Source organism: Somniosus microcephalus, chromosome 12 (assembly GCF_052327205.1).
Source record: "Somniosus microcephalus isolate GS21.2 chromosome 12, FLI_Smic_1.0, whole genome shotgun sequence".
Lineage (NCBI taxonomy): Eukaryota > Metazoa > Chordata > Chondrichthyes > Squaliformes > Somniosidae > Somniosus > Somniosus microcephalus.
Window position 1 is genome coordinate 158,288,524 of NC_140998.1, and position 27,366 is coordinate 158,315,889.

The 27,366-nt window shown below is 44.2% G+C and overlaps 1 protein-coding gene across 2 annotated transcripts in view; it reads left to right on the forward strand.

The window, feature by feature from the left end:
- LOC147109620 (DNA repair protein RAD51 homolog 1-like) overlaps window positions 1-27,333 on the forward strand; it is a 120,284-nt gene extending 92,951 nt beyond the window's left edge. Inside the window, exons 5-9 of one of the 2 annotated variants that reach the window (XM_086003712.1) lie at window positions 1,656-1,747; window positions 3,136-3,230; window positions 14,967-15,080; window positions 21,962-22,091; window positions 25,143-27,333. In XM_086003712.1, the coding sequence (XP_085859838.1) occupies window positions 1,656-1,747; window positions 3,136-3,230; window positions 14,967-15,080; window positions 21,962-22,091; window positions 25,143-25,268 (557 nt within the window). In that variant the 3' untranslated portion in view covers window positions 25,269-27,333. The remainder of the gene's footprint in view (window positions 1-1,655; window positions 1,748-3,135; window positions 3,231-14,966; window positions 15,081-21,961; window positions 22,092-25,142) is intronic. The other variant, XM_086003713.1, reaches the window with a different exon arrangement.
- The last annotated feature ends 33 nt before the right edge of the window (window positions 27,334-27,366 follow it).

Here is a 27,366-nt window from a genome sequence, read left to right on the forward strand (position 1 = left end):
CTAATCTACTTTCATAATCTATCTTCCCTTTCTTAATCAATCTTTTAGTTATTTTTTGCTGTCTTTTAAAGACTTCCCAATCTTCTATCTTCCCACTAGATTTGGCTACCTTATATGCCCTTGTTTTTAGTCGGATACTATCCTTAATTACTTTACTTAGCCACGGATGGCTATCTTTTCTTTTACACCCTTTTTTCCTCAGTGGAATATATTTTTTTTGGAAGTTGTAAAATAACTCCTTAAATGTACACCACTGATCATGTACCGTCTTACCCTTTAATCTATTTTCCCAGTCCACTCTAACCAGTTCCGCTCTCGTACCTTCATAGTCTCCTTTATTCAAGCTCAGCACGCTTGTTTGAGATCCAACCTTCTCACCCTCTACTTGAATATGGCATTCAACCATGTTATGGTCACTCATTCCAAGGGGATCCTTTACTAGGACATTTTTAATTAATCCTGTCTCATTACACAGGACCAAATCTAAGGTTGCTTGCCCCCTGGTCGGTTCAGTTACATACTGCTCAAGAAACCCATCCCTAATGCACTCAATGAACTCATCCTCAAGGCTGCTCTACCCAGTTTGATCTGTCCAGTTAATATGATAGTTAAAATCCCCCATAATTATAGCTGTTCCCTTATTACAAGCCTCAACTATTTCCTGATTAACACTCCGTCCAACAGAGTTGCAACTGTTCGGAGGCCTATAGACTACGCCCACTAGTGTTTTTTTCCCCTTATTATTCCTTATCTCTACCCAAGCTGTTTCACTATCCTGCTCCTTTGACCCAATATCATTTCTCTGTATTATAGTGATTCCTTCCTTTATTAATATAGCCACCCCACCTCCCCTCCCTTCCTGCCTGTCCTTCCTGATTGTTAAATAACCTGGTATGTTTAATTCCCAGTCATGGTCACCCTGCAGCCATGTTTCTGTAATGGCCACAAGATCATACCCATATGTAGCTATTTGTGCTGTTAACTCATTCATTTTGTTACGTGCATTCAGATAAAGAACTTTCAAATATGTTTTGTGACACTTAGTTCCTGTTTTTTCCCCTTTTACTACTTTACCTTTTACTCCATACGATCATTCAAGACTGGGTGTTGGACAAGCAGTCAGAAGGTATACGGGTAGTGGAGAGATAAAGCTGATTGTCATTTCCATACATGTGGAAGTAGACCTCACGTCTGTGGATGATGCTGCCAAGGGGTAACGTGGATGAGGAAAATGCAGAGACCAAAGATGGATCCTTGGGGAACTCTGGGGGTGACGGTGCATAGGTGGAAGGAGAAGCCATTGCTGGAAAAAGCTCTCTATTTAGGCTTGCATATGAAGAATGGCAACTTGGGCGAGTTACTATTGCATGACTGACATTTGTGGTATTGTAACCTAACATGAGCCAGTGCCTTCAGTAGAGGAGAGATGGTAAAGGCAGCTGTATTTCCCATGAATGGCTTGTAGTTTTGACACTGCCAGGTTTTATTCCTCAGGATCTGTCATAATCCACAGGAACGTGTGGTGTGTGGGATCCTTTACAATAAGTGGTTTGAAAATGGATCCTAGTCTTGCTTTAACCAGAAATGAATGTTTCTGGATCAAGATCTTGTTTGTATTAAGACTGTGATACTATGATTTGTGCTTGGTGTTGCAGGTGGAATTGAGACTGGTTCAATCACTGAGATGTTTGGAGAATTTCGTACTGGGAAGACCCAGCTCTGTCACACACTGGCAGTGACATGTCAGGTACCTAATATATACTGTCAATAAATCTCATCATCGAGAAACTACCTATGAAATAACACTGGACGGCCAGCTGGTGGCGCCATCCAAGGAGTATAAATACTCGGGCATTGGCCCCAGCTTGCCAGGGACATTTTGTAAAGACAAGGAGCTAGTGGATACAACTAGACCTCCATGTTCTGAAATAAGTTGATTAAAGCCTTGCTTTATGCTCAAACCAAGTGTGTAGTGAGTTTTATTATGTCATATACAGTATTTTTTTATTCCTCATTGATCACCTTGCTTAAATCACTATTTCTCAATTATCCTGCCTACTGAAGTTGCCATCTCCTTCCCCCACCTCCACCAAGCATTGCATTTGACTTTACATATTTTAGGTGGTGAACAGTTGACCAACATCTATCCTTTTCTTTTTGTCGGTACCACTCTGAGCCTGCCTTGCTCAGCTTATTTGTAATATTTATTTTAAAAGAAAGTGACTGCTCTCTGGGGAATTGTTTCTACTCCACTTGACATTTTCTAAGGACCTGCTCATAATGGCATCTCTCCTTTTGGGGAGAAATCTGCCAGTATCCTTGTGGGAAATCCAGAGGTTTAGTTTTATAACCTTACCAGCCAAATTGTTGCAGAGAAATGCATAAGTGTCTCTGCCATTCCAGACCAAATATGGGGACACTTAAGGGGCGATTTTGTGAATGGCGTTGCGTTGGAGGCGGGATTGCTGCTTGTCGGGTTTCAGTCCTTCCATCGATTTGTGGTCAACCCATGCTATTTTCCCTTGATTGACCTTGTTAAGCCCGCCCAGCGGGCTTAGCAGGCCAATTGAGGGAAAGCAGGTTGCAGAGCACATCGACGTTGACAGATTTTTTGACAGATGAATTGTCATCGTTTGACAGCTCTGTGAAGCTGTCAAACAGTGACAATCTCTGCAGTTTGATGAGGCCTTGCATACAAGACCCCAAGCTGCCAGGTTTTGGAGCCTTTGGGAAGCCCGCACTTGTGAGGGCAAAATGGGGATAATCCTATTTTCTGCCTGTTAATAGGCTTTAATCCCCTCCCGCCTCCAAGGAGATGGGACCCGGTGCAGGACGGCAACCCGCCTCCTGGGAAGATGGCATGGAGGCGATTGGGGGCATGTTTGCCACCCGCCCCCAAATTCTGCCATTTTCCTGGCAGTCCCGCCTCCCCAGGGCTGGCAAAATCGCCCCCTTGGTATCTCATGGCAGTGACGCCTGTTCAGTGTGAAATACCATTGTGGTGAAGCGAACCCCTTTCGGTACCTCCCAGTTAAAGGCAGTTAAAGGAGATGGCGGCAGTTAATGTTAAAAAGTGCAATTCTTTTTCTGCTTTGTTGAAAGTTTATTAATTTTTCCCCTTTTATTGACATGCAGTTACCTATTGACCGTGGTGGTGGAGAGGGAAAAGCTATGTACATTGATACTGAAGGTACATTCCGCCCAGAACGCCTTCTAGCTGTTGCTGAAAGGTTTGTATTGCAGCTGTAATTGTTAAATTCTAATACAGGAAACTTTGTGCTATCCGGCGCCCACGGGACCGAGCTGCTGCTGTTGCCTCAAAACTGCCGTACTCTCCAGAGTTAATGTTGAGAGATACGGAGATTCTTATCTCCGTATTTGACAACAAACACTGTTGCTTAGCAACAGCTTCTAAACACTCGGGTGTGGCCCTAAAGCTCTGTAGCTGAAGCTGTTGGTATAGCTACAGACCTTGCACAGCTTGACTGTTTTTTTTGCTTTGTTTGAACAAAGAATAAAAAACGGCTGCTGATTTTTGCCGGTGGCTCCAGATTGCCGGATAGCTCACCTCCGGATAGCACAAAGTTTCCTGTAGTTGAAAACGATCATCGGATTGGCTGAACATTCGGAGTTAATAGTCTACCATTATATTTAGTTCGCCCCCATATTCCTTGTTAAATTAGTCAGTACCAGAGCAGCGCGTAAGAAATATTTCAGAACTGTTTGGCCTCATTACTTATAGGCCCGGAATTTCCGATCGGAGGCTTCCTGCGGGCGGATGCCTCTGATCGTAAAAAATCTACGCATTTACCTGCTGACTCCGTAGATCCCGAGACTTCCGATCCTGGGCCTCTCCGGGTCCGCACGGGCAGAGGCCCAGGTATCCCAGGGGCGCATGCAGTTCGCAAGCGCCCCTGGGATCACGTGGGCCACGGGGAACCAATCGAAGGGAATCCTCCTTCACACTTTTGACAGGTCTCTACGCACAGATCTATCGAAAGTATGAATGGGGATCACATTTAAAAACAGTTAAACATTAAATACATTTTTTTTAAATCACGTATTTAAAATTAGTTAAAATTACATTATTAAATTAAATATTTTAAACAATAATTAAATTTTTGGAAAAAGTAATTAAAGTTTTTTACGGGGCTAAAAATAAACTATTTCAAAATTCTAAATGAAAATTTTTAATTTTTTTTTTAAAACTCTTATGCTGGTAAAAGCAGGCCTTATACCTGCTTTTACCAGGTGTAAGATTTTTAAAGGTTTTCAGCGGGCGGAAGATGTGCAGAAAGTGCAACTCCCTGCCCGCGCAGGCTCATCTCCCGGGCAGGCGGATGATCTGTCAAGAGAACTCTTGACAGATCGCAAGTGCCGGGTTTTAGCGCATGCGCTTTGCATGCCAACTTACAGAAACTCAGCACCCACGGACCATTTGAACCAGGAACACTCCTCGCCACGATGGACGTCTCGGCACTCTACACCAGTATCCCCCACGATGACGGCATCGCTGCGACAGCCTCAGTCCTCAACACCAACAACAGCCAATCTCCAGACGCCATCCTACAACTCATCTGCTTCATACCACAATGTCTTCACCTTCGACAACCAGTTCTTTACCCAAACCCACGGAACAGCCATGGGGACCAAATTCGCACCCCAATATGCCAACATCTTCATGCACAAGTTCGAGCAAGACTTCTTCGCTGCACAGGACCTCCAATCAACGCTATACACCAGATACATCGACGACATTTTCTTCCTATGGACCCACGGCGAAGAATCACTGAAAAGACTACACGATAACATCAACAAGTTCCATCCCACCATCAAACTCACCATGGACTACTCAGAATCGGTTTCATTCTTGGACACACGAATCTCCATCAAAGATGGACACCTCAGCACTTCACTCTACCGCAAGCCCACGGACAACCTCACGATGCTCCACTTCTCCAGCTTCCACCCTAACCACGTTAAAGAAGCCATCCCCTATGGACAAGCCCTGCGAATACACAGGATCTGCTCAGACAAGGAGGAACGCGATGGACACCTACAGGCGCTGAAAGACGCCCTCGTAAGAACAGGATGTGACGCTCGACTCGTCGAGCGACAGTTCTGACGGGCCACAGCGAAAAATCGCATAGACCTCCTCAGAAGACAAACACGGGACACAACCAACAGAGTACCCTTCGTCGTCCAGTACTTCCCCGGAGCGGAGAAACTACGCCATGTTCTTCGCAGCCTTCAACATGTCATCGATGACGACGAACACCTCGCTAAGGCCATCCCCACGCCTCCACTACTCGCCTTCAAACAGCCGCCTAACCTCAAACAGACCATCGTTCGCAGCAAATTACCCAGCCTTCAGGAGAACAGCGACCACAACACCACACAACCCTGCCACGTTAACCTCTGCAAGACCTGCCAGATCATCAACACAGATACCATCATCACATGTGAGGACACCACCCACCAGGTACATGGTACATACTCATGTGACTCGGCCAACGTTGTCTACCTCATACGTTGCAGGAAAGGATGCCCCGGAGCATGGTACATCGGCGAAACCATGCAGACACTGCGACAACGGATGAGCGGACATCGCACAACAATCGCCAGGCAGGAGTGTTCCCTCCCAGTCGGGGAACACTTCAGCAGTCAAGGACATTCAGCAGTCTTCGGGTAAGCATTCTCCAGGGCGACCTTCGAGACACACGACAACGCAAAATCGTCGAGCAGAAACTGATAGCCAGGTTCCGCACTCATGAGGACGGCCTCAACCGGGCCTTGGGTTCATGTCACGCTACATGTAACCCCACCTGACGTAGAGTCATCCAGACTCGAGTCGTCGTTGGTTTGTTCTCTCTACACAGATGCGGCCGGACCGGCTGTGATTTCCAGCAAAAAAATTGTTTTTTGTTTGTTTTTTGTTTTTCATACAGACCCCAGCATCTGCAACATTTGACCCCTTGTGACCCCACCTCATTGTTCTTTGATGTAATGTTTTCCTGACTGACCTGTTTGGACATCATTCACACCTTTGATTGCTGTGATTATCTCTCTGCCGAGGTGTGATAAAGGGCAGTTAGAAAGATTACCTGTAATCATCTGGCAGTATTCTCTGACTATATATGCTGTGCCTATATGCATCTCTCCACTTCACCTGACGAAGGAGCAGCGCTCCGAAAGCTTGTGATTTCAAATAAAGCTGTTGGACTATAACCTGGTGTTGTGACTTCTTACATTTGTCCACCCCAGTCCAACACCGGCATCTCCACATCTTGGACTAATGAGGCACATCAAAACTAATGAGAAGAGATACATTATCCTAACACGCCAGGCTTTGTTCTGATCAAGACATTATCTCTGTCCCGATGGACAGCTATCCATAATGAATCTCCTAAAAGTGCTGCGCAATGGTAAGAATTAGGAGAGATGACTGATATTGTGGTCAAAAATGTGTCTTGAGTAGAGGGACGTAGCAAGGCAAAGAAGTTTATGAAGTTGAACGAATGGACCAGCAGGGGAGCAATGGAGGAAACAGTCAGAGGGCTGAAGGACATGGGTTGGATGGGATTGCAGCATTAGGTTCATGAAGGGATTCGTAAGCAAGGACATCGATTTTGAATTCTGTGTGTTGGGGTACAGGGGTCCAGTGGAAGTTCGCAAGGATAAGGGTGATTAACAAATGGGACTTACTGCAGGACAGGATGTTGATGGCATATCTTTGGGTGAGTTGTCGATTGTGATGGGTGGAACTCTGTAGGAGGGCTTTGAAGATAGCAATTTTGCGGTATTGAAATATGGATAAAAGTTTCAGTTGTGGTGGAAGTAAGCAGTTGTGGTGATGGATCAAATTCAGTATTTGAAGCTCGGCTCTGTGCTGAACAGAACCAGCTGGTTCAGCCTGAAGGATCAACTGGCAAGGTAGGATGGAGTCGGCATAAGGGTGTGGAGTTTTTGGTGGGAGGTGAATAAGATGGATTTGATTTCCTCAGTGTTCAATTGGAGGAGGTTCTGGCTAATCTGCCACTTGGTGTCAGGTAGTCTGACAATCGAGGTGGCGCAGGAATACTGAATGCTGTCGGCATATATATAGAGACTGACGCCCATGCCTGTGGACAATGTCTGAGGGGGGCACATGTAAAAGAAAAGGAGGGAGCCCAGATGGAACTCTGGGGTACTCTCGTGGTTACTGTGCTCGAGTAGAAGGAGAAGTTATTGCTGAAGATGTGCTGGATGCACAGGCAAGACTGGAACCAAGCAAGGGTAATTCTCTGGAGGTGGACTATAGAGGAGGTGGTGGAGGAGACTGGAGGGTGTGACCATGTTGAATGCCAGAGGTTGAGAAGACAAGCAGGGATTACATGCCACAATCATATTCACAGAGGGTGTCATTGTTGATAGAGCAGGACAGTCTCTGCTGTGGAGATAGTGAAAAAGGGATTCAGAAAGAGAATTTGGAGAGAGAGATATGCAACAAGCTGATTGGTGATGTAATCTAGGAACTGGAAGAGGGAATGGGAGGCTAGCTGTGGACGGTCGAGAGGATTGAGGGTATGATTTTGAGATTTCGTCTTGAAGATGTGCGGATTGGCGCCTGCGAAGAAAGTCATTGACTATGTAATGGGGCAAGGAGAGGAAGTTGGTCAAAATTGTGCTGACGAGGTTGAAGGAGCAGGAGGTGGGTCTTGTCTTAAGAAATGAGGCTGGGAGGGAGGAATGCGGTGCAGTTTGAGTGAGGTAGGTTTGGGGCAGAGAGCTGGAAGATGGGGTAGAGAAGGAGGCAGTGGCTATTTCTGCAAGTATGGCTGAGCCTCTACATTGTTGCATCTGTTTTAGCTTCTGGCCATGAGGATTTGATTTAGTGTTTCTGTGTTTAATCACAGAAATCACACAAACCCCACAGTGCAGATAGAGGCCATTTCGGCCCATCGAGCCTGCACCGACACATATCCCACCCGATCCCCGTAACCCCACGTATTTAATCCCCCTAACACTAAGGGTCAATTTATCATAGCCAATCAACCTAACCCGCACATCTTTGGACTGTGGGAGGAAACCGGAGCACCCGGAGGAAACCCACGCAAACACGGGGAGAATGTGCAAACTCCCCACAGACAGTCGCCCGAGGCCGGATTCGAACCCGGGTCCCTGGCGCTGTGAGGCAACAGTGCTAACCACTATGCCACCGTGCTGCCTGACTTTACATTTTATTTTGTGGTGAGGCTTTTCTTGCCTCTGCTGCGTAGGACAAATCCAGTAAGAGGTTTCAACAAAGGGAAAAGCACTTCCATATGGACAAGTGACATTATTGGTTACCTTGAATTCCCTAAGTTCTGCTTGGGCAAGTACAAGCCAGTACAACACAGTTGAGAATTTTTGTTTGGAAAGAAAGACAGACTTGCATTTATATCGCAGCTTTCATGACCACCGGATGTCTCAAAGCGCTTTACAGCCAATGAAGTACTTTTGAAGTGCAGCCACTGTTGTAATGTAGGAAACTCAGCAACCAATTTGCACACAGCAAGCTCCAAGGAACAGCAATGTTATAATGACCAGATAATCTGTTTTTGTGATGTTGATTGAGGGATAAATATTGGCCAGGACACCGGGGATAACTCCACTGCTCTTCGAAATAGTGCCATGGGATTCTTTACATCCACCTGAGAGAGCAGACGGAGTCACGGTTTAAAGTCTCATCCTAAAGACGGCACCTCTGACAGTGCAGCACTTTCAGTACTGCACTGGAGTGTCAGCCTAGATTTTTGTGCTGAAGTCTCGAGTGGGGCTTGAACCTACAACCTTCTGACTCGGGCGAGAGTGCTACCAACTGAGCCACAGCTGACACTGGAGGCAGGGATACAGTGGTAACAAGAGTTTGGAACTGGTACTCAGTTTTTTTTTCTTTGAACACAGTGGCACTTAAGATCTTCAACAGAAAAGGCCAGGATGTGTATTAGCTAGGTATCGAATAGGAGATATATCTTTTCAGTTGCCTTTTGCCCTACCTATGGAGATTTGATGCGTCACGTCTTTCATTCAGCTCCAAGCTGCTTTGTTGATGTCAGAGATGAGGTTCATTGGTGAGCAATTCCACTGCAAATTATATGCTACTATATTTTAGTAATGATTTTGACAGCACACGTGCCTTCCAGTTGGATTCGGAATCGGTGGTGTTGCGTCTCCTGAGCATGTGCAGTTAGAGGAGACGCTGAAGTTGCATGGCAAATTTATGGTGGTGAGGAGGTTGTCAGCAATGCATAATATACAGCGCTGATTTCAGGAAATGTAATACACGCACTCCTTTCCTGATTGGAGACTTAACGGAGTAGATAAATAATATGTTTTAATGTGTCTCTTGTGGAGAAGATTGCACTGGTTAAATTCTGGGCAATGGAAATTCATAAATTGGAATTTTCCTATGCACGAAAGTAAAAGAAATTTTTTTGCTTTTGGTGAATAAATAAAGGTGGTGGGTGGGAGCTAGGAAAATGCAGCGTTGCAATGAGGTCACATCTAAATTTTATTTGTTCAAGTTCCACTGGAAATGCAAAACTACTGGGTAAATCCTATTAATGTTGAAACTAACAACTGTTAAATTTAGGGCCAGGATGTTGAAAAGATGAGGAAAAAATTGGCTGGTGTGATAATTTCTTGCAAAAATTGGCTGGTATGATAATTTCTCAAAATTTTACACTTTCAGGCAGTGCATTCCAGATCATAACACTCACTGCGTAAAAAGTTTTTCCTCATGTTGCCTTTGGATCTTCTGCCAATCACCTTAAATCTGTGTTTTCGACCTTTCCGCCAATGAGAACAGTTTCTCTCTCTCTACTCTGTCTAGACCCCTCATGATTTTGAACACCTCTATCAAATCTTCTCTCTATCTTCTCTGCTCTAAGGAGAACAAGCCCAGCTTCTCCAGTCTATCCACGTAACTGAAGTCCCTCATCCCTGGAACCATTCTTGTAAATCTTTTCTGCACCCTCTCTAAAACCTTCTCATCCTTCCTAAAGTGCGGTGCCCAGAATTGGACACAATACTCCCAGTTGTGGCCAAACCCGTGTTTTGTAAAGGTGGTTCATAACTTCCTTGTTTTTGTACTCTATGCCTCTATTTATAAAGCCCGGGATATGTACGCTTCTTTAATCGCTTTCTCAAACTGCCCTGCCACTTTCAACGATTTGTGCACATATACTCCCAGGTCTCTGTTCATGCACCCCCTTTAGTTTATATTGCCTCTCCTCGTTCTCCTACCAAAATGCCTCACTTCGCACTTTCCTGCGTTAAATTTCATCTGCCACGTGTCCGCCCATTCCACTAGCCTGTCTTTGCCCTCTTGAAGTCTATCCCTATCCTCCTCACTGTTCATTATACTTCCAAGTTTTGTGTCATCCGCAAATTTTGAATCTGTGCCCTGTACACCTAAGTCCAAATCATTAATATACATCAGGAAAAGCAGTGGTACTAGAACCGACCCCTGGGAAACACCACTGTATACATTCCTCCAGTCCGAAAAACAACCGTTCACCACTACTCTGTCACTTAGCCAATTTCGTATCCATGCTGCTACTGTCTCTTATTCCATGGGCTTCAACTTTGCTGGCAAGCCTATTATATGGCACTTTATCAAATGCCTTTTGGAGTCCATGTACACTACATCAACTGCATTTCGCTTGTCAACCCTCTCTTACCTCATCAAAAAATTCAATCAAGTTAGTTAAACACGATTTGCCTTTAACACATCCATGGTGGCTTCCCTTAATTAATCCACACTTGTCTAAGTGACTGTTAATTTTGTCCCGGATTATCGTTTCTGAAAGCTTCCCCTCCACCGTAGTTAAGCTGACTGGCCTGTAGTTGCTGGGTTTATCCTTGCACCCTTTTTTGAACAAGGGTGTAACATTTGCAATTTTCGAATCCTCTGGCACCACCACCGTATCCAAGGATGATTGGAAGATTATGGCCAGTACCTCCACCTTTACTTCCCTCAGCATCCTAGGATGCATCCCATCTGGTCCTGGTGACTTATCTACTTGTGAACAACAGTGGTCCCAGCACTGATCCTTGTGGAAACCCAACTTCTACCACTCTGAATAGCTACCCTTTACCCATACTCTCTGCTTTCTGTCTTTAAGCCAGCCAGCTATCCATTCTGTCCCCTGACTGCATTCTCTGACCTTAATCATTAGTTTATTATATGGTACCTTATCAAAGGTCTTTTGGAAATCTAGATAAATTACATCATCTGCATTATCCTTGTCCTACTCTCTCTTACCTCTTCAAAGAATTCAATGAGGTTGGTCAAGCAAGACTTTCGATTTTGAAATACATGCTGGCTATTCATTGTTATTATTGGTTTCTAGATGTTCTTCTATTTTCTCCTTTAGTAGGGATTCCATTATTTTTCCTACCACAGCTGTGAACTGGTCTATAGTTCCATGAACATGTTCTATCTCCCTTCTTAAATATAGGTGTTACGTTAGCTATCCGCCAGTCCTCTGGCACAACAACTTTTCCTAACGAATTATTAACTTTGTGTAATAGTGCCTCTGCTATCTCTTCCCTAGATTCTTTTAAAGTGCGCGGATGTAATCCGTCTGGACGAGGGGTTTTATCCTGAGTTTGATTAGTTTATTTAATATTTCTCCCGTTTTTAATTTAAATGCAGTTACATCATTTCTAGTCTCATCATCCAATGTTATGTCCACCTGATGTATCTCCCTGGTAAGCACTGAAGCAAAGTAATTATTTAATATTTCTGCCATTTCGCTGTCTGATTTTATCCTGACCCGTCCCTTAGTGGCCCTATTCCCATCCCAACTTTTTTTATTTATGTTCCTGTAGAATATTTTACTTTTTTTTATGCTCCTTGATAATTTAATTTCATAGTTCTTTACCTTCCTAATTTTTTTTTGGCATCTCTTCGTATTGTCCCTTGTCATACTCTCCCCTGCTGCCCATGTACTTAGTGTATGCCTCTTTTCTTACCCACAATTTTTCCCTTATGTCTTTATTCATCTATGGTGTCTCATTAGTGTTTAGCTTTTTCTTGTTTTTTAGCAGAATATATTTTTCCTGGACTCTCTTGAATACCGTTTTAAATGTTTCCCATTTCTGTTCTACATCATTGTTTGCCAATATTGTTGTCCATTTTATTTTCCCAAGTTCTATTCTCAGCCCCTCAAAATCAGCTTTTCCACAATCTATTACCCTAGTCTTTGTCATACTTATGTCCTTCTCGATTATTATCTTATGGTAACTATTTCCTAGATGTTCCCCATCTTTTACTTCTCTTATCTGCTCTGGTTCATTCCCCATTACTAGATCCAGTAGTGAATCCTCCCTTGTCAGGCTGCTTATATATTCAGCTGCTTAGTCAATGGACCTTCCCTCCATCATAAGGTCAGAAGTAGCGATGTTTGCTGATGATTGCACAGTGTTCAGTTCCATTCGCAACTCCTCAGATAATGAAGCAGTTCGTGCCCACATGCAGCAAGACCTGGACGACATTCAGGCTTGGGCTAATAGGTGGCAAGTAACATTCGTGCCACACAAGTCAATGACCATCTCCAACAAAAGAGAGTCTAACCACCTCCCCATGATATTCAATGGCATTACTATCGTCGTAGATGAAATATAATGTGGAGAAGCGACAAGTTATCCACTTTGGTAGGAAAAATAGAAACGCAGAATATTTTTTAAATGATGAGAGACTGGGAAAAGTTGGTATTCAGCGGGACCTGGGTGTCCTTCTACACGAATCACAGAAAGTTGACATGCAGTTACTGCGAGCAATGAGGAAAATAAATGGTATGTAAGCCTTTATTACAAAGGGATTGGAGTATAAGAGTAAAGATGTCTTACTGCAATTATATAGGGCCTTGGTGATACCACAGCTGGAGTACTGTGTACAGTTTTGGTCTTCTTACCTAAGGAAGGATATACTTGCCTTAGAAGGTTCACTAGACTGATTCCTGGGATGGGGGGATTGTCCTATGAGGAGAGATTGAGTAAACTGGTAGAAATGGGTTAGCTACTCTGCACTTCTGGCTGAAGATGGTTTGAAACGCTTCAGCCTTGCCTCTTGCACTGAAGTGCTGGGCTCTGCCATCATTGAGGATGGGGATATGCCCTTGAGTTTAGAAGAATGAGAGGTGATCTCATTGAAACATATAAAATTCTTAAGGAGCTTGACAGGTTAGATGCTGGGAGAAAGTGCCCCCCTGGCTGGGAAGTCTAGAACTAGGAGTCACAGTCTCAGAATAAGGGGCTGGCCATTTAGGACTGATGAGAAATTTCTTCACTCTAAGGATTGTGAATCTTTGGAATTCCTTATCCCAGGGAGCTGTGGATACTGAGTCGTTGAGTATATTCAAGGCAGAGATCAACAGATTTTTGGATACTAAAGGACTCTAGGGGTATGGGGATAGTGCGGGAAGGTGGAGTTGAGGTAGAAGATCAGCCTTGATCTTCTTGAATGGCGAAGCAGGCTCGAAGTGCTGCATAGCCTACTCCTCCTAATTCTTATGTAGCACTGGGTCAGAAGTGATCTGTTACGAGGCTGGGTATTCTACGGTGCGTGACTTACTTCCTGACCCCCCAAAGCCTTTCCGCCATCTACAAGGCACAAGTAAGGAGTGTGATGGAATAATCTCCACTTCCCTGGATGAGCAGCTCCAACAACACTCAAGAAGCTCGACACCATCCAGGACAAAACAGCCCGCTTGATTGGCACCCCATCCACCACCTTAAACATTCACTCCATCCACCACCAGCGTACTGTGGCTGCCGTGTTTACCATCTGCAAGATGCACTGCAGCAACTCGCCATGGCTTCTTTGACAGCACCTCCCAAACCCACGACCACTACCACCTAGAAGGACAAAGGCAGCAAACGCATGGGAACACCACCACCTCCAAGTTCCCCTCCAAGTCACACCATTCTGACTTGGAAATATATCACCATTCATCATCACTGTTTCAAAATCCTGGCACTCCCTACCTAACTGCACTGTGGCAGTACCTTCACCACACGGACTGTAGTGGTTCAAGAAGTCGACTCACCACCACCTTTAGGGCAATTGGGGATGGGCAATAAATGTTGGCCTTGCCAGCGACGGCCGCATCCTGTGAATTAATTTTTTTTAAAATCTTGGAACAGGCAAACCTCAATAGTAACATGGACTTCAAGAATCCTGTTTCTCAGCTTGTTTTGAACTCGTGGATTTCTGTTCTTCCCTGCTTCCAGGTTGTTTTTGTCAGACCTTCATTTATCTTCTCTTCCTCCACATTCCCATTCACTACAAGTCTCTGGTGTCTTCCTTTTAGCTACCTACCTACCCAGTCCACTCGTGCATCTGACTTTTCCTGCACTGTCCTCCCAGTGAGGGAGAGCAGGGCCAGGACCATTGAATCGAGTGCTAAATAGCTTGCAGGTTCTGTAGGTGAGTTGTGTAGGTTCCACTCGCATGTACGATAAGTCCCATATGCTTCACTAGTCCATGGGTTTTGGATGTATGTGTCTGGGTTATATTGTAAATGTGTGGAGGGTGTTTAAATGCCTCTGATTTCTGCAGAGGATTTTGTCCACTATCTTGAAAATCCTATTATTTAGGGTTGGAATTAGAAAGTTTGCCAGGTACAGTGTTAACAATAATACTTCATAACAATGGAACATGTTTTAATTTGTGGTTCCTTGACTTTTTGTGCCTCTAAATATTGATATTCCTGGCCTAGCACCAGGCTTGTTAATCTCTCGTAACACGGAAACACTTAATGCCTCAGCCACTTCAGCGTCCAGCCTTAAATGTAAATGCATTTTATGGTGCCAGTGAATCATAAAGATAGAAATACAGACTAATTATTTAAATTATTTTTAAGCATTGATTGGAACTGAGTAGAGTAGGAAAGTTGTTGGAGTCTACCCACTAAAGCCTCATTTCTTACACCTTTCAGATACAACCTTTCAGGAAGTGATGTACTGGACAATGTTGCATATGCTCGAGCTTTCAACACTGATCACCAGACCCAGCTATTGTACCAAGCATCTGCCATGATGACAGAATCCAGGTACCAACTTTTATAATATAAATTGTTCAGTGAGCATTTTCATTCAGACCATTCAAAATCTCAGCTACTGCAGGAGAGTTCACTTCATTATTTACCATTTGTTTTTATGACCTAGTAGTAATCTTAGCCTATTAACTGTATTGAAGTATGTTACTCAAGTTAAGTACACACAGAAAGTCACATTTCCTACCAGGGAAAGTATGGATTATTCAAATATTTAGTACGTGGATCAGGCTTGCATTTAAACTTTATTCTACACATAAATCACCCTCCTGTTTCAAGATGACTTTTTGGTTTAAAGCCTTTACTGCTTTCTTTACATGAGAAACAAGTCTACATAAGTGTATATTTTTTTAATATAGTAGTTGTTATGAGTGGGTATTGCAGTTGAGTCCTTCACCTTCTAAGACCTGAATTTGAATCTAGTGCAGATTGGTGAAATGAAAGTCATCTTTCGAAAGGGGCAGTCACACTGCTGGGAGTGTACTATAGACCCCCAAACAGTCAGAGGGAGATAGAAGAGCAAATATGTCGGCAAATTTCTGAGAAGTGCAAACATAGGGCAGTAATAGGGGATTTCAACTTCCCTTATATTAACTGGGATAAAATTAGTGTGAAAGGTATAGAGGGAGCAGAATTCTTAAAATGCATTCAGGAGAATTTTTTTAGACAGTGCATAGCAAGCCCAACAAGAGAGGGGGGCGGTTCTGGACCTAGTTTTAGGGACTGAAGCTGGGCAGGTGGAAAGGGTATCAGTGGGAGAGCATATTGGTGGTAGTGATCATAATTCAGTTAGATTTATCATGGTTATGGAAAAGGACAAGGATACACCAGGAATAAAAGTTCTCAATTGGGAAAAAGCTAATTTTACTAAGCTGGGATGTGATTTAGCCAAAGTGGGCTAGAGACAGAAACTTGAAGGTAAATCAGTGGCAGAGCAGTGGGAGGCATTCAAGGAGGAGTTAATGAGGGCTCAGAGCAAATACAGTAAACTCTTGTTTAAACGGCACTTTTAATCATCCGGAATTCTTTAATAACTGGCAAAATTCAGGAGTACCCAAAGGTAAGTTTTACTGTATATTTGTGGTTGTGTAACTGGGGTTCTCGTACCTTTTGCCGTGTAGCCATGGCTCCTGCACCTCTGGCTGTGTAACCGGGGCTCGTGTACCTGTGGCTGTGTAACCGGGTCCCCTGTACCTGTGGCTGTGTAACCGGGTCTCCAGCACTTGTGGCCGTGTAACCGGGGCTCCTGGATCTGTGGCCGTGTAACCGGTGCTCCTGGATCTGTGGCTGTGTAACCGGGGCTCCTGGATCTGTGGCCGTGTAACCAAGGCTCCTGCACAAGTGGCCGAGTAACTGCGGCTCCTGCACATGTGGCCGTGTAACCGCGGCTCCTGTGGTTGTGTAACCGGGGTTCCTGCACCTGTGGCTGTGTAACGGAGCTCTCGTACCTTGGGCCATTGTCACTCCATTGTCCCTTCTGGTCCGAGGTCGGCCGATTATATAAATTGCCTCAGTAGGTATACCTCTCCATTATCCGGAATTTTTAATCAACTGGCACCATCCCGGTCCCGCAGTTGCCGGATACGAAAGAGTTTACTGTATGTTCCCTTAAAGAAAAATGGTGAGACTAACAAATCTAGAGCTCCCTGGATGTCAAGGGGCATACAGGGAAGGATAAAGAAAAAAAGGGAAACTTATGACAGATACTGAGGGCTCAATACTGCAGAAACCCTAGAGGAGTATAGAAAGTGCAGGAGTGAAATTAAAAAGGAAATTAGGAAAGCAAATACTGGCAAGTAAAATCAAGGAAAACCCAAAGATGTTTTATAAATGCACTTAAGAGCAAGAGGATAACTAAAGTAAGAGTAGGCCCTATTAGGGACCATAAAGTTAACCTGTGTGTGGAGGCGGAAGACATGGGTATGGTTCTTAATGAATACTTTGCATCTGCTTTCACAAAAGGGATGATGCAGAAAATGCAATCGGAGAGGAGGAGTGTGAAATATTAGATGAAATAAACATAGTGAAAGAGGAAGTATTAAGGGGTTTAGCATCTTTGAAAGTGGACAAATCCCCAGGTGCGGATTAAATGTACCCCAGACAGAAGTAAAAGAGGAAATAGCAGAGGCTGTGACCATTTTTTTTTCTCCAATCCTCTCTGGCTACAGGTGTGGTGCCGGAAGACTGCTAACATGGTACCGTTGTTTAAAAAGGGAGCAAGGGCTAGACCGAGTAATTACAGGCCAGTCAGCCTAACCTCGGTGGTGGGAAAATTATTGGAAAAAATTCTGAGGGACAGGATAAATCTTCATTTAGAAAGAGACGGATTAATCAGGGACGTTTAGCATGGATTTGTTAAGGGAAGGTTGTGTCTGACTAACTTGACTGAATTTTTTGAGGAGCTAACAAGGAGGGTTGATGAGGATAGTGCGTTTGATGTAGCTTATGTAGATTTTAGCAAGGCTTTTGATAAGGTCCCGCATGGTAAACTGGTCACGAAAGTAAAAGCCCATGGAATCCAAGGCAAAGTGGCAACAGAAAATGCTGGAAAAACTCAGCAGGCCAGGCAACATCCGTGGAGAGAGAAAGAGTCAACGTTTCGGGTCGAAACCTTGGATCCAAAATTGTCTCAGAGGCAGGAAACAAAGGGTAATGGTTGAAGGGTGGTTTTTGTGACTGGAAGGCTGTTTCCAGTGGGGTTCCGCAGGGCTCAGTACTGGGTCCTTTACTTTTTGTAATGATTTGGATTTGAATGTAGGAAGTATGATTAAGAAGTTTGCAGATGATACAAAAATTGGCCGTGTGGTTGATAATGAAGAAGAAAGCTGTAGACTGCAGGAAGATATCAATGGACTGGTCAGGTGGGCAGAACGGTGGCAAATGGAATTCAAGCTGGAGAAGTGTGAGGTAATGCATTTGGGGAGGGCTAACAAGGCAAGGGAATACACAATAAATGGTAGGACACTGAGAAGTTCAGAGGGACCTTGGAGTGCATGTCCACAGATCCCTGAAGGTAGCAAGACAGGTAGATAAAGTAGTTAGAAGGCATACGGGATACTTGCCTTTATTAGCCGAGGCATAGAATATAAGAGCAGGAAGGTTGTGCTTGAACTGTATAAAACACTAGTTAGGCCACAGCTAGAGTACTGCGTGCTGTTCTGGTCACCACATTACAGGAAAGATGTGATTGCGCTAGAGAGGGTACAGAGGAGATTTACGAGGATGTTGCCTGGGCTGGAGAATTTTAGCTATGAGGAAAGATTGGAGAGGCTGGGGTTGTTTTCTTTGGAACAGAGGAGGCTGAGGGGAGACCTAATTGAGGTGTATAAAATTGAGACCTAGCTAGAGTGGATAGGAAGGACCTACTTCCCTTAGCAGAGGGATCGATAACCAGGGGCATAGATTTAAAGTAATTGCTAGGAGGTTTAGAGGGGATTTGAGGAGAAATTGTTTCACCCAGAGGGTGGTGGGGCTTGGAACTCACATTTAAAAAGTACTTGGATATGCACTTGAAGTGCCGTAACCTACAAGGTTACGGACCAAGTGCTGGAAAGTGGGATTAGGCTGGATAGCTCTTTGTCGATCTGCACGGACAAGATGGGCCAAATGGCGGCCTCCTGTGCTGTAAATATCTATGATTCTAAATTGCAGGCTTTAAGTGTCCTATTTAAACCTTTCTTAACCCAGGCCCCAGTGAGTGCAGGCCTACCATTTAGCAGTTTCCCAAATCTGGCACAAATTGTCAATCAATCTCAGTCAGAAAACATAAAATGGCTAGTACAGGAAATGTTAATATTCACACAGTAGCAGATACTCTTGAAGTTGAGGTCAAGGTTCATTGATGCTTTACTTTGCATATGTCTGTGGTGTTTCTGACATGGAAGTATTTGAAATTGAAAATGGGCACCATGGTAAAAATGTTTTATTCACCAGGATTGCTCATGAAAAGGTATTCCCTTCTCCTATTCCTGCACTCTCCTGAAAATAAGCGTCTTGAAACTTGTTGATGGAACTCTGTTAGTCAGGTCTAACAGAAGTTAATTACTAGTATAAAAACAGTGGGGTGTATATTAACATTTACATTGCATGACAAGACGAAGGGAAACTTGGTTTCTAGTTAGTGGCTGCTTGTGAACCTCTGACTCCTGCTTTGTAGAAGTTGACCGACAGCAGTAAACTATTGTATTCTCTCCGAAGTCCAGCTACAGTTAGGCAGACTGCTAGCTATAGTGCTCTAGGGCTCCCAAAAGTAATTTTCTGCCCATCTCAGCTTGTAATTATTTGCTCATCAATGTGAGTGGCGTTTGTGCTGGGCAGTGGAACACATTGCCATTTCAGCATCAAGCACTCCCAGGTCAGGTATAGTGCAGCCAACTGCAGAGCAAAGAACTGAAAAGACAGAGGAAATCTTAGGGGATCTGGGAGGGATGGTAGACTCATTGGCTCAGATTTTCTGTGGCCTATGACCACGTACGCGATGCGTACTTGGCCGTAAGTGCCTCGCAAGTTCCAGGTTTACGCATGGGCTGCGCGTGTGCAAAAACCCAGAACTTGCAATTTGTCAAGAATCTTCTTGATAGATCCTCCACATGCGCAGGAAATGGACATTTGCTGGCAGAGAGTTTGGCTATTTGCCCAACTCTTACCCAGCAAATATCAATGAAACTCTTGCGCCTGGTAAAAGCAGGCGTAAGGCCTGCTTTTACCAGTGTAAGGGTGAAAATAAATATTAAAATAACATTTTTAAATCATTTTAACATTCAAAAACCTGTAAAATAAGTTTTTTTATTTTTGGCCCCTTAAACAATGTTGACATTTATTTTACAAAATTAAATTTTTGTTTTAAATGTTTAATGAAATTGGATTTTAATTTATTTTAAACATGTAAGTTTTTTTATTTCAGTGTGTACATGTGTTTTTTGGTGATTCTTATTAAGCCTTTGGGGATTGTATATAAATGGAATCCCCATAAGCAGAATGGGAATCCCCTTTCTGATTACTTGAGCCGGCCCACGTGATCTGAGGGGCACTTGCGAACCGCATGCGCCCCTGGGATACGCAGGCCTACGCGTAGAGGCCCAGGAGCGGGAGTCTCCGTGGATCCAGGATCAGGTAGGTGCGTAGATTTATTGTGGTTCAGAGACATCTGCCCGCGGGAAGCCTCTGACCGCAAATTCAGGCCCATTACTTTTTGTCTAGACAATATGTTGAAGCAATTAAAGCTAATAACATGCTGGGTATGCAATTAGAGGAGTAGAGTACAAGACTTCACTTGGAAGTGTTCAATTCTGGTTAGCATGCCACACAAACATATTTTTGGAGAGGGAGCAGAGAAGAATTACAAAACTGATCCTGTCTAAAGGAGATGTGCTATAAAGAAAGATGAGAGAAAATGAGGGGAATTGGATATATACTTGAAAAATAAAAATTTGCAGGACTATAGGGAAAGAGAAGGGGAGTAGGACTAATTGGATAGCTCTTTCAGAGAGCTGGCACAGGCACGATGGGCTGAATGATTCTATGAAATTTGAAATCTGTAGTCTAGAACATGGATTCACAGCCAGGTGTCTGAGAGAAGATTTCAAGAGGTCCGCCAAGGGGTGTGGGATTAAAAAAAAAATACATCGTCATGTAAAGGTGGGATCGAGCTGAACAAACTGGCAGCTCTGGCCCCGACTCAGACCTCTGTTCCCTCCCTCCCGAACGTCTGCAATGTCAGCGGCAGATTTGTCCTATGTTTGTTATTCACGTAGTCGAGATTGTCAATCAAATGAAGGGGCAAGGAAATAGGCGGCAGCTGCAAGGAGGAAAGGAGTTGCTGGGATCAATCACCAAGACGCTGTCTTTGGGGAGGAAGAAGAGCGGGATATGTCAACATTGGGAAACTATTAGGATTGACACTTGCTACCAACAAAACCGAAACAGTTTACAAACTCATTTAAAAATTCTGCACTGTCTAATTTTTCCCCCATTTTCTCTCCTGTCTTCAAAGTGTTGATTCACACTGTAGTATAGTTACAAAGGTGCTGGCTGCCCTTTGGTGCCTAACCTCATTCATTCTTCACCTGCAAGCCTAAACCTTGAGTGTTAGCAGTCTTGCTCTGCCAAGGAAAGCATCACAGGTAGGCCTGATTGTTCACACCCAATGTTGGCCTCCAGCTAGGATTTTAACCTCCAGGATTGTCCTGGAGCCACCAGGAATAAAACATTAATCTGGACACTGCTGCCAGCAATTTGGGAGAAAAATCATACAGGCCTTGAAAATGAAAAAACACACTCTTATTGTACACTTTTGTTTATTAGTTATAAAAACATTGGCGATGGGGGAAAAAGACTGTTTGACTGACAATCAAGCAGCGCACTGGGGACCAGCTGATATGTCGGGAACAGTCAATGAGGGAGTCGGGGGTTGCAGAGGAAAGAGGGCGACTGGCGGGGGGGGCGTCAGGTGATTGGGGCTCATGTGGAGGGAAAGAGGGAGTGGGATGGGCATGGGGACTACTATTTTCTGCAGTGCCAGGATAGCAGCAGTAACATGGTGAGTGGGAGTGGCGCTGAGAATTTTTATACAGAAACAAAACTTGTGTTGTTACAGGGGGTCCGTGGAATTTTTATAACACGGGATTGGGGACCTCAGAAGCAAAAAGATTGAGAACTGGTCTAGAAAGAAGGCATTCAAGGGGGGGCTGTCCCCATTGTAGTATATACAATATTAAGTGGTGTAGACAAGGCAGACCCGGAAAATTACCTTGAAGTAAATTAAATGATGGGGCAAATAGCTTTTCCTTGACTACTTGACTACTTCTCTCCTTGTATTGTCGAGTTCTGCTATTGTTGCTGAATGCAGTTTTTAAAAAAGTTGTCTTCCCACTTTGTAGATATGCCTTGTTAATTGTAGACAGTGCAACAGCCTTGTACAGGACCGACTACTCTGGGAGAGGCGAACTATCGGCTCGGCAGATGCATCTTGCACGGTTTCTACGGATGTTGTTGCGACTGGCAGATGAGGTAAGACTTGCACTCAAATTTGTATAACATTGTTGGCTCAAATTTTGAATTTGGAGACATTTGTGTATCAAGGTTCGTAGGGATTAAGCCAGTCTTGATATGTTTTTCGGGGGGTGGGGGTAGAGAGGCAGTGAAGACTTATATCAAATGTCTGTCGGAAAGGATGGGGAAGAAAAATGCAGCATAAGTTTGCTTTGAGTTGAGAATCACTGCTAACCAGCTTGCTAACATTTTGTGTGAATGTTTAGTCTTGTAAGGGGCAATCTGTGGATGCTGGCGATTCTCAATAAGTGGAATCCAAATGACTGAAACATTTAAAGATATTCCAGTGTTCAGCGTGTTTACCCAACGCCATATTATTTTTGAATTTTCTTTCTTTCTAGACCAGAATAGGGGAGGGAAATTCCATGAATGTTCTCCAGAGCCATAAGCACTTACGGCACCGAGAAGGCTATTTGATCCATTGTGTCTCCAGCAGCTTTTTCCTAGACCAATTCAAAACTAATCCTACTGCCCTGTGCTCTCCCCATACCCCTGTATCTTCTTATACTTCAAGTATTTCTCCACTTTTCACGTGATATAATGATCTTTGCATCAGCTAATCTCTCTGGCAAAGCATTCCACCCTCCAACAACTCTGCGTAAGAACATTTGCTCTTCACCTCGCTGCTTACTCTGTGATAGTTGACCTTCATCACTGACTCATTGTCCAAAGGAAATAGGCTTGCCCTTGTTAGCCCATCAGAACGCTTCATAATTCTAAATCTTCTGTATTATTTTGTTGAAATGAAGGACAATTGCTTGGGTGTACTCAGGGGATTTGATTGGTAAATTGCAAGAACCAAGTTATTAAATTGTATAGTTCATTCGAAACCAAAGATGCTTAACAGCTTTGAACATGTGCATTTAACCATAGCGTTTTGCAATACAACGCATATTGCATGCTGGGAAGAAGATTTTTTATGCAAGATTGGCACTAGGCCAAGACCATTGAAAGTGTGTTTTTACTGAAAGTTCACTAGCCCTGTTTTCCTGCACTTTCAGGTCTGCATGCTTAGAGTTAGTGGGTCTGTTACGCAGTGTGTTTAGTGCCTGAATCCATTGTCACTTTAATGGTTCTTACTCTTTTAAATACTAATCTGTGCCACAGGGTTCTGTAATTTTAAAAGCTTTGTTTACTTTGGCTTTCTGAAATGTTAATATCTCCATTGTGCATAAATTTAGCGGACTCAAAAAAGACACTGGCCGGAATTTTGCTGATGCTCAGAGGGCGGGTTCAGAGGTGGTTCTGCTGTCAAAATCTAAAAGGTTGACAGTGGGTCAGGATCCCGCTCTGAACCCACCTCCGTGTCAGTTTCCGAAGTGCGGTGTCTGCCTGTGCTTTGCAGACCCGGCACTAAGCGGCGGGTCAGCCAATTGAGATAATTAAGAGGCTCTTTATAGGTAGTTGAACAGCATTTTACCACCTTTCTGGCCATTTTTTCAACTTTTCCACAAGGTTCCTGTCGTTTGGGGATCTCTATGACTCTCCATTGCTGTGAATAGGTGACAGCTGCAAAAGTGGTCTAAACGCTACCATTTCACAGCTGTTCACTTTTTCCAATGTCAGAAGCTTGAGCCTTCAGGATTTGGAAGACACTTTTATGCTGTATGCAGTTTGGAAGTGTTTGGAGTAAACTCTGTATCCACTGTCATCTCCTTAGAGCAACACCTCTCAGCATTGACAGATCGCTTCTGTTATCTCAACTTCAGCTATTCCAGCAGCATCGGTGCCCTTGAAAAAATCTCACCTTGGTCCTCGGAATCCCACCACGATCAGCCCCAATACCAACATCACCAGGCACACCAACATTCTCCGCAACCACCTGATGCTACATGGCATCAGCACCTGACCACCTTGCTGCCCGGGATGCCAGCGATGGCCTCACCATGGCCAGATTTACTTCAGTTGACGCTGTACACCCTGGCTGCCACATGATGTGCCAGGCTGGCACCACCCCACACCAGCACCATAAAGCACCCCTACAATGTCCAAGCCATTCCTTTCACACATCACCATTGGGGTTGGGGGATGTTATGTCTAACCATTTACTGGAACTCACTAAGCCACTTCCAAAAGTGCGCACACATCTGTCCAAGAAGGCAACGTGTTGAAAATAAAGGTTTCAATGTTTGACACCACATTTACAGAAACTACATGAACATTGCATGAAACACCCAAGTGCCTACCCTTGTGTGTTGTTAGTTGGTATGATTGGACAAGGATGAGGGTGAGTGAATGGGGTGGAAGTGATAATATAGATAGAAAGGGATGGGTGGAGGTATAAGGTAAGCTGGTGTGAGTAAGGATGTTCAGGAGTAGGGTAGGGAAGGCAGAGTGATGGGGATGTGATGAGTGGCACAGCAGAATGCGGTTGAGTGTGGCTTTACAGTAATGTTTCATGATCTACTGAGATCATAGAAATGTTTGTGCCACTGCAGCCTGGTCCTCCTGATGACATCCCTGCTTGTGTCCTCCTGTGCAGTGTGCAACCAGGCTGCGTTGGTCTCCTGGGGAGGTCTCTTCCGCCCAATGGAAGGGAAGGGAACCTCCCTGCATGCTGTGACTCCCTCCATAAGCACATGGAGGGAGTCATGGGAGAGCCTGAGTGCAGCCGTACACCTTTGTGCAGTGCTCATCAGTGTTGGCAGCACCTCAATGCTGTAGAACACTGACAGCAGAACTGTCAAATGAATGTGGACATGGCCCTTTAAGGAAACCGGCTGATGACGTGTCATCAAATGACGTCATCAGACCGGCTTCCTTTTAATTGGCCGGGGACCTCGTAGGGTGGGCTTAACGAGCCCAATCAGGGCAAAATCACTTGGCGGCAGGATGAAGACACGAGCAGGGTTTGAAGCTGCCACCTACTCCGGCCGCACCGGACTTGCCACGGTTGACGAAATCACGGCCATGGAAACTGAAAGAGAAGAATTGTGATTTCTATAACTTGTACAGAAATTAGAGTGGTGTGCATCACATCTTGACATCTTGCACTTATTTTTCTTCTAGTTTGGGGTAGCTGTGGTAATAACTAACCAGGTCGTGGCCCTGGTCGATGGGGCAGCAATGTTTGCTGCTGATCCAAAAAAGCCAATTGGTGGAAACATCATTGCTCATGCGTCTACAACGAGGTAAGATGGAATTATAAGGTGGTAATCAAAGTTTACAAAAAAAGCACATTCTCCATTCAATGCTTGCTACGTTTACAAACAGATAGATGTGTTTGAGCAGAGCTGACAGGACAGTTGGCTGTTTGTCTGTGTTAAATAGTTATAAATCAAGTTTCTAGATGGTAGAGGTGACTATCTGATTTAAAGTTTGTTTTGCACTGGCTGCAGTTAGAATGCAATTTACAAAGTCCAACTGTGTGAGACTATCACCCTAAAGTTGTCCTTCCAATTATTAATTTCAATTATTTGACAATTATTCACCAATCTTCTCCAATTGTTTCCCCTCCACACCTGGAAGCATTGACTCCCTTGCTGGGTTATGGTTCCATGGATGTCGGTCACCCTCTGATACCTCACCCAAGTGGTCATTCTTCATGTGAGCCTTGACGCTGAATATGGGCAGACTATTCACTATAGGGGATAACACTTGATTCTGTCATGTGATAAATGCTGGATGGTGATTGGGGTGAAAACCCTAGCAAATTATTCACTTTATGGGTACAGATTCCAGGAACCGCCTAAGAAATGGTAGTGAATCACATTGTTTAAGACCCATGCCACTTGTGTTATTCTTTGGCAATGTTTATTATCTACCTTTTTGAGAAATCCCGCTTGTGAATGGTCAGAGTTTCACTATGGGATTAATTGTACCTTTGGGTGCCATTGCTCTGTTTGGCATTAAACATGTCTCAGTCTTGCTATGACCTTTGTTTCCTTTTTCCCCTCCCCACCTCCTGCAGCTCATGCTGCTATGAATGTGGCAGAAGTGCACAGTCCCTCATGATGATTAAATGTTTTCCACACCAATAAACTTATTGGAACTGTAACTAATGTATTTCATCACAGCACCATTTTGGTGCTTGTGTTCACTTTTTGTTGCAGGTGTTTGTCTGAACTGTAGTGCAGTTCTATATAGCATCAAACTTTCTCCTGGTTGTTTTTTGTTCTCTTTCTTGAAACACTATGTAGTGTCGCCATTTAAGCAGTTTGATGACCTGTCCTCAAGCTGTAATCAATGCCAGTCTGAAACCAACTGCCAGAAGATGCACAACACAATTAATTATGATTGAGCCATCACATTTTCTGTGGTGAAGTGCCAGGCCTTCACCTGGCGCTTCCCAGTGAAAATGCAGCCGAGATTGGCAAAGCAATGTGTGGACAAGAATCAGTCTCCTACTAGCACTGTGGGAGTACCTTCACCACACGGACTGCAGCGGTTCAAGAAGGCAGCTCACTACCACCTTCTCGAGGGCAACTAGGGATGGGCAATAAATGCTGGCCTTGCCAACGACGTCCGCATCCCATGAACAGAAAAAAAATCTTCATGGTACAGCACTTGATTTAAACGTGCTGTGCGACACCTGTTTTAAATGTTTAGTTTTAGTAAATGGAGCGTTTGCAGTGGAATGCAACTGTGAAGGACCTTGTGACACGTAGTCATATTCTGTTTATAAGGGCTACTCCGCCAACCTCTCCATTTCCAAGTCCTTGATCTCGATGAGAACATCTCACTTACCATCGATTACCCCATGTCATTATACCTCTGCTGTTGACCTACTAAGTTGACTGTTCGAACCAAATCAGCCACCATCTGCACTCATTGACATTGTCTGCTGGTACAGGGTCAGTTTTCATATGTATGCTAATGATATCCAGCTCTGCCGAACCATTCCTTCTCCTTGACCACATCCACGCCATCTGATTGTATGCCCAAGATTATCGTGGATGAGTCACAACTTTCTCCAAATAAACATCAGGAAGACTGAATTCATTGTTTTTTTTCACCTGCAACAAACAGTGTCCGGTGAAGACCCAGCACTTCATCGCAGAAAATGTGAAGGTTGAATCATAGTTTCCTTGCTGCTCCTGGTGTCTATCCTCTCCTGGCCCCCATCAGATTGAGCCAGACCATGTCAAACCTTGAGCTGAGCTTCAAACTCCACATCCAGCCCATTACCAAGACTGCTTATTTTCACCTCTGCAACATTGGCTGCTTCCACTCATCAAAACCCATCTGCCACTGAGATGCAAACCTATGCTTTTGACACTCTCTCGGCTTTCTC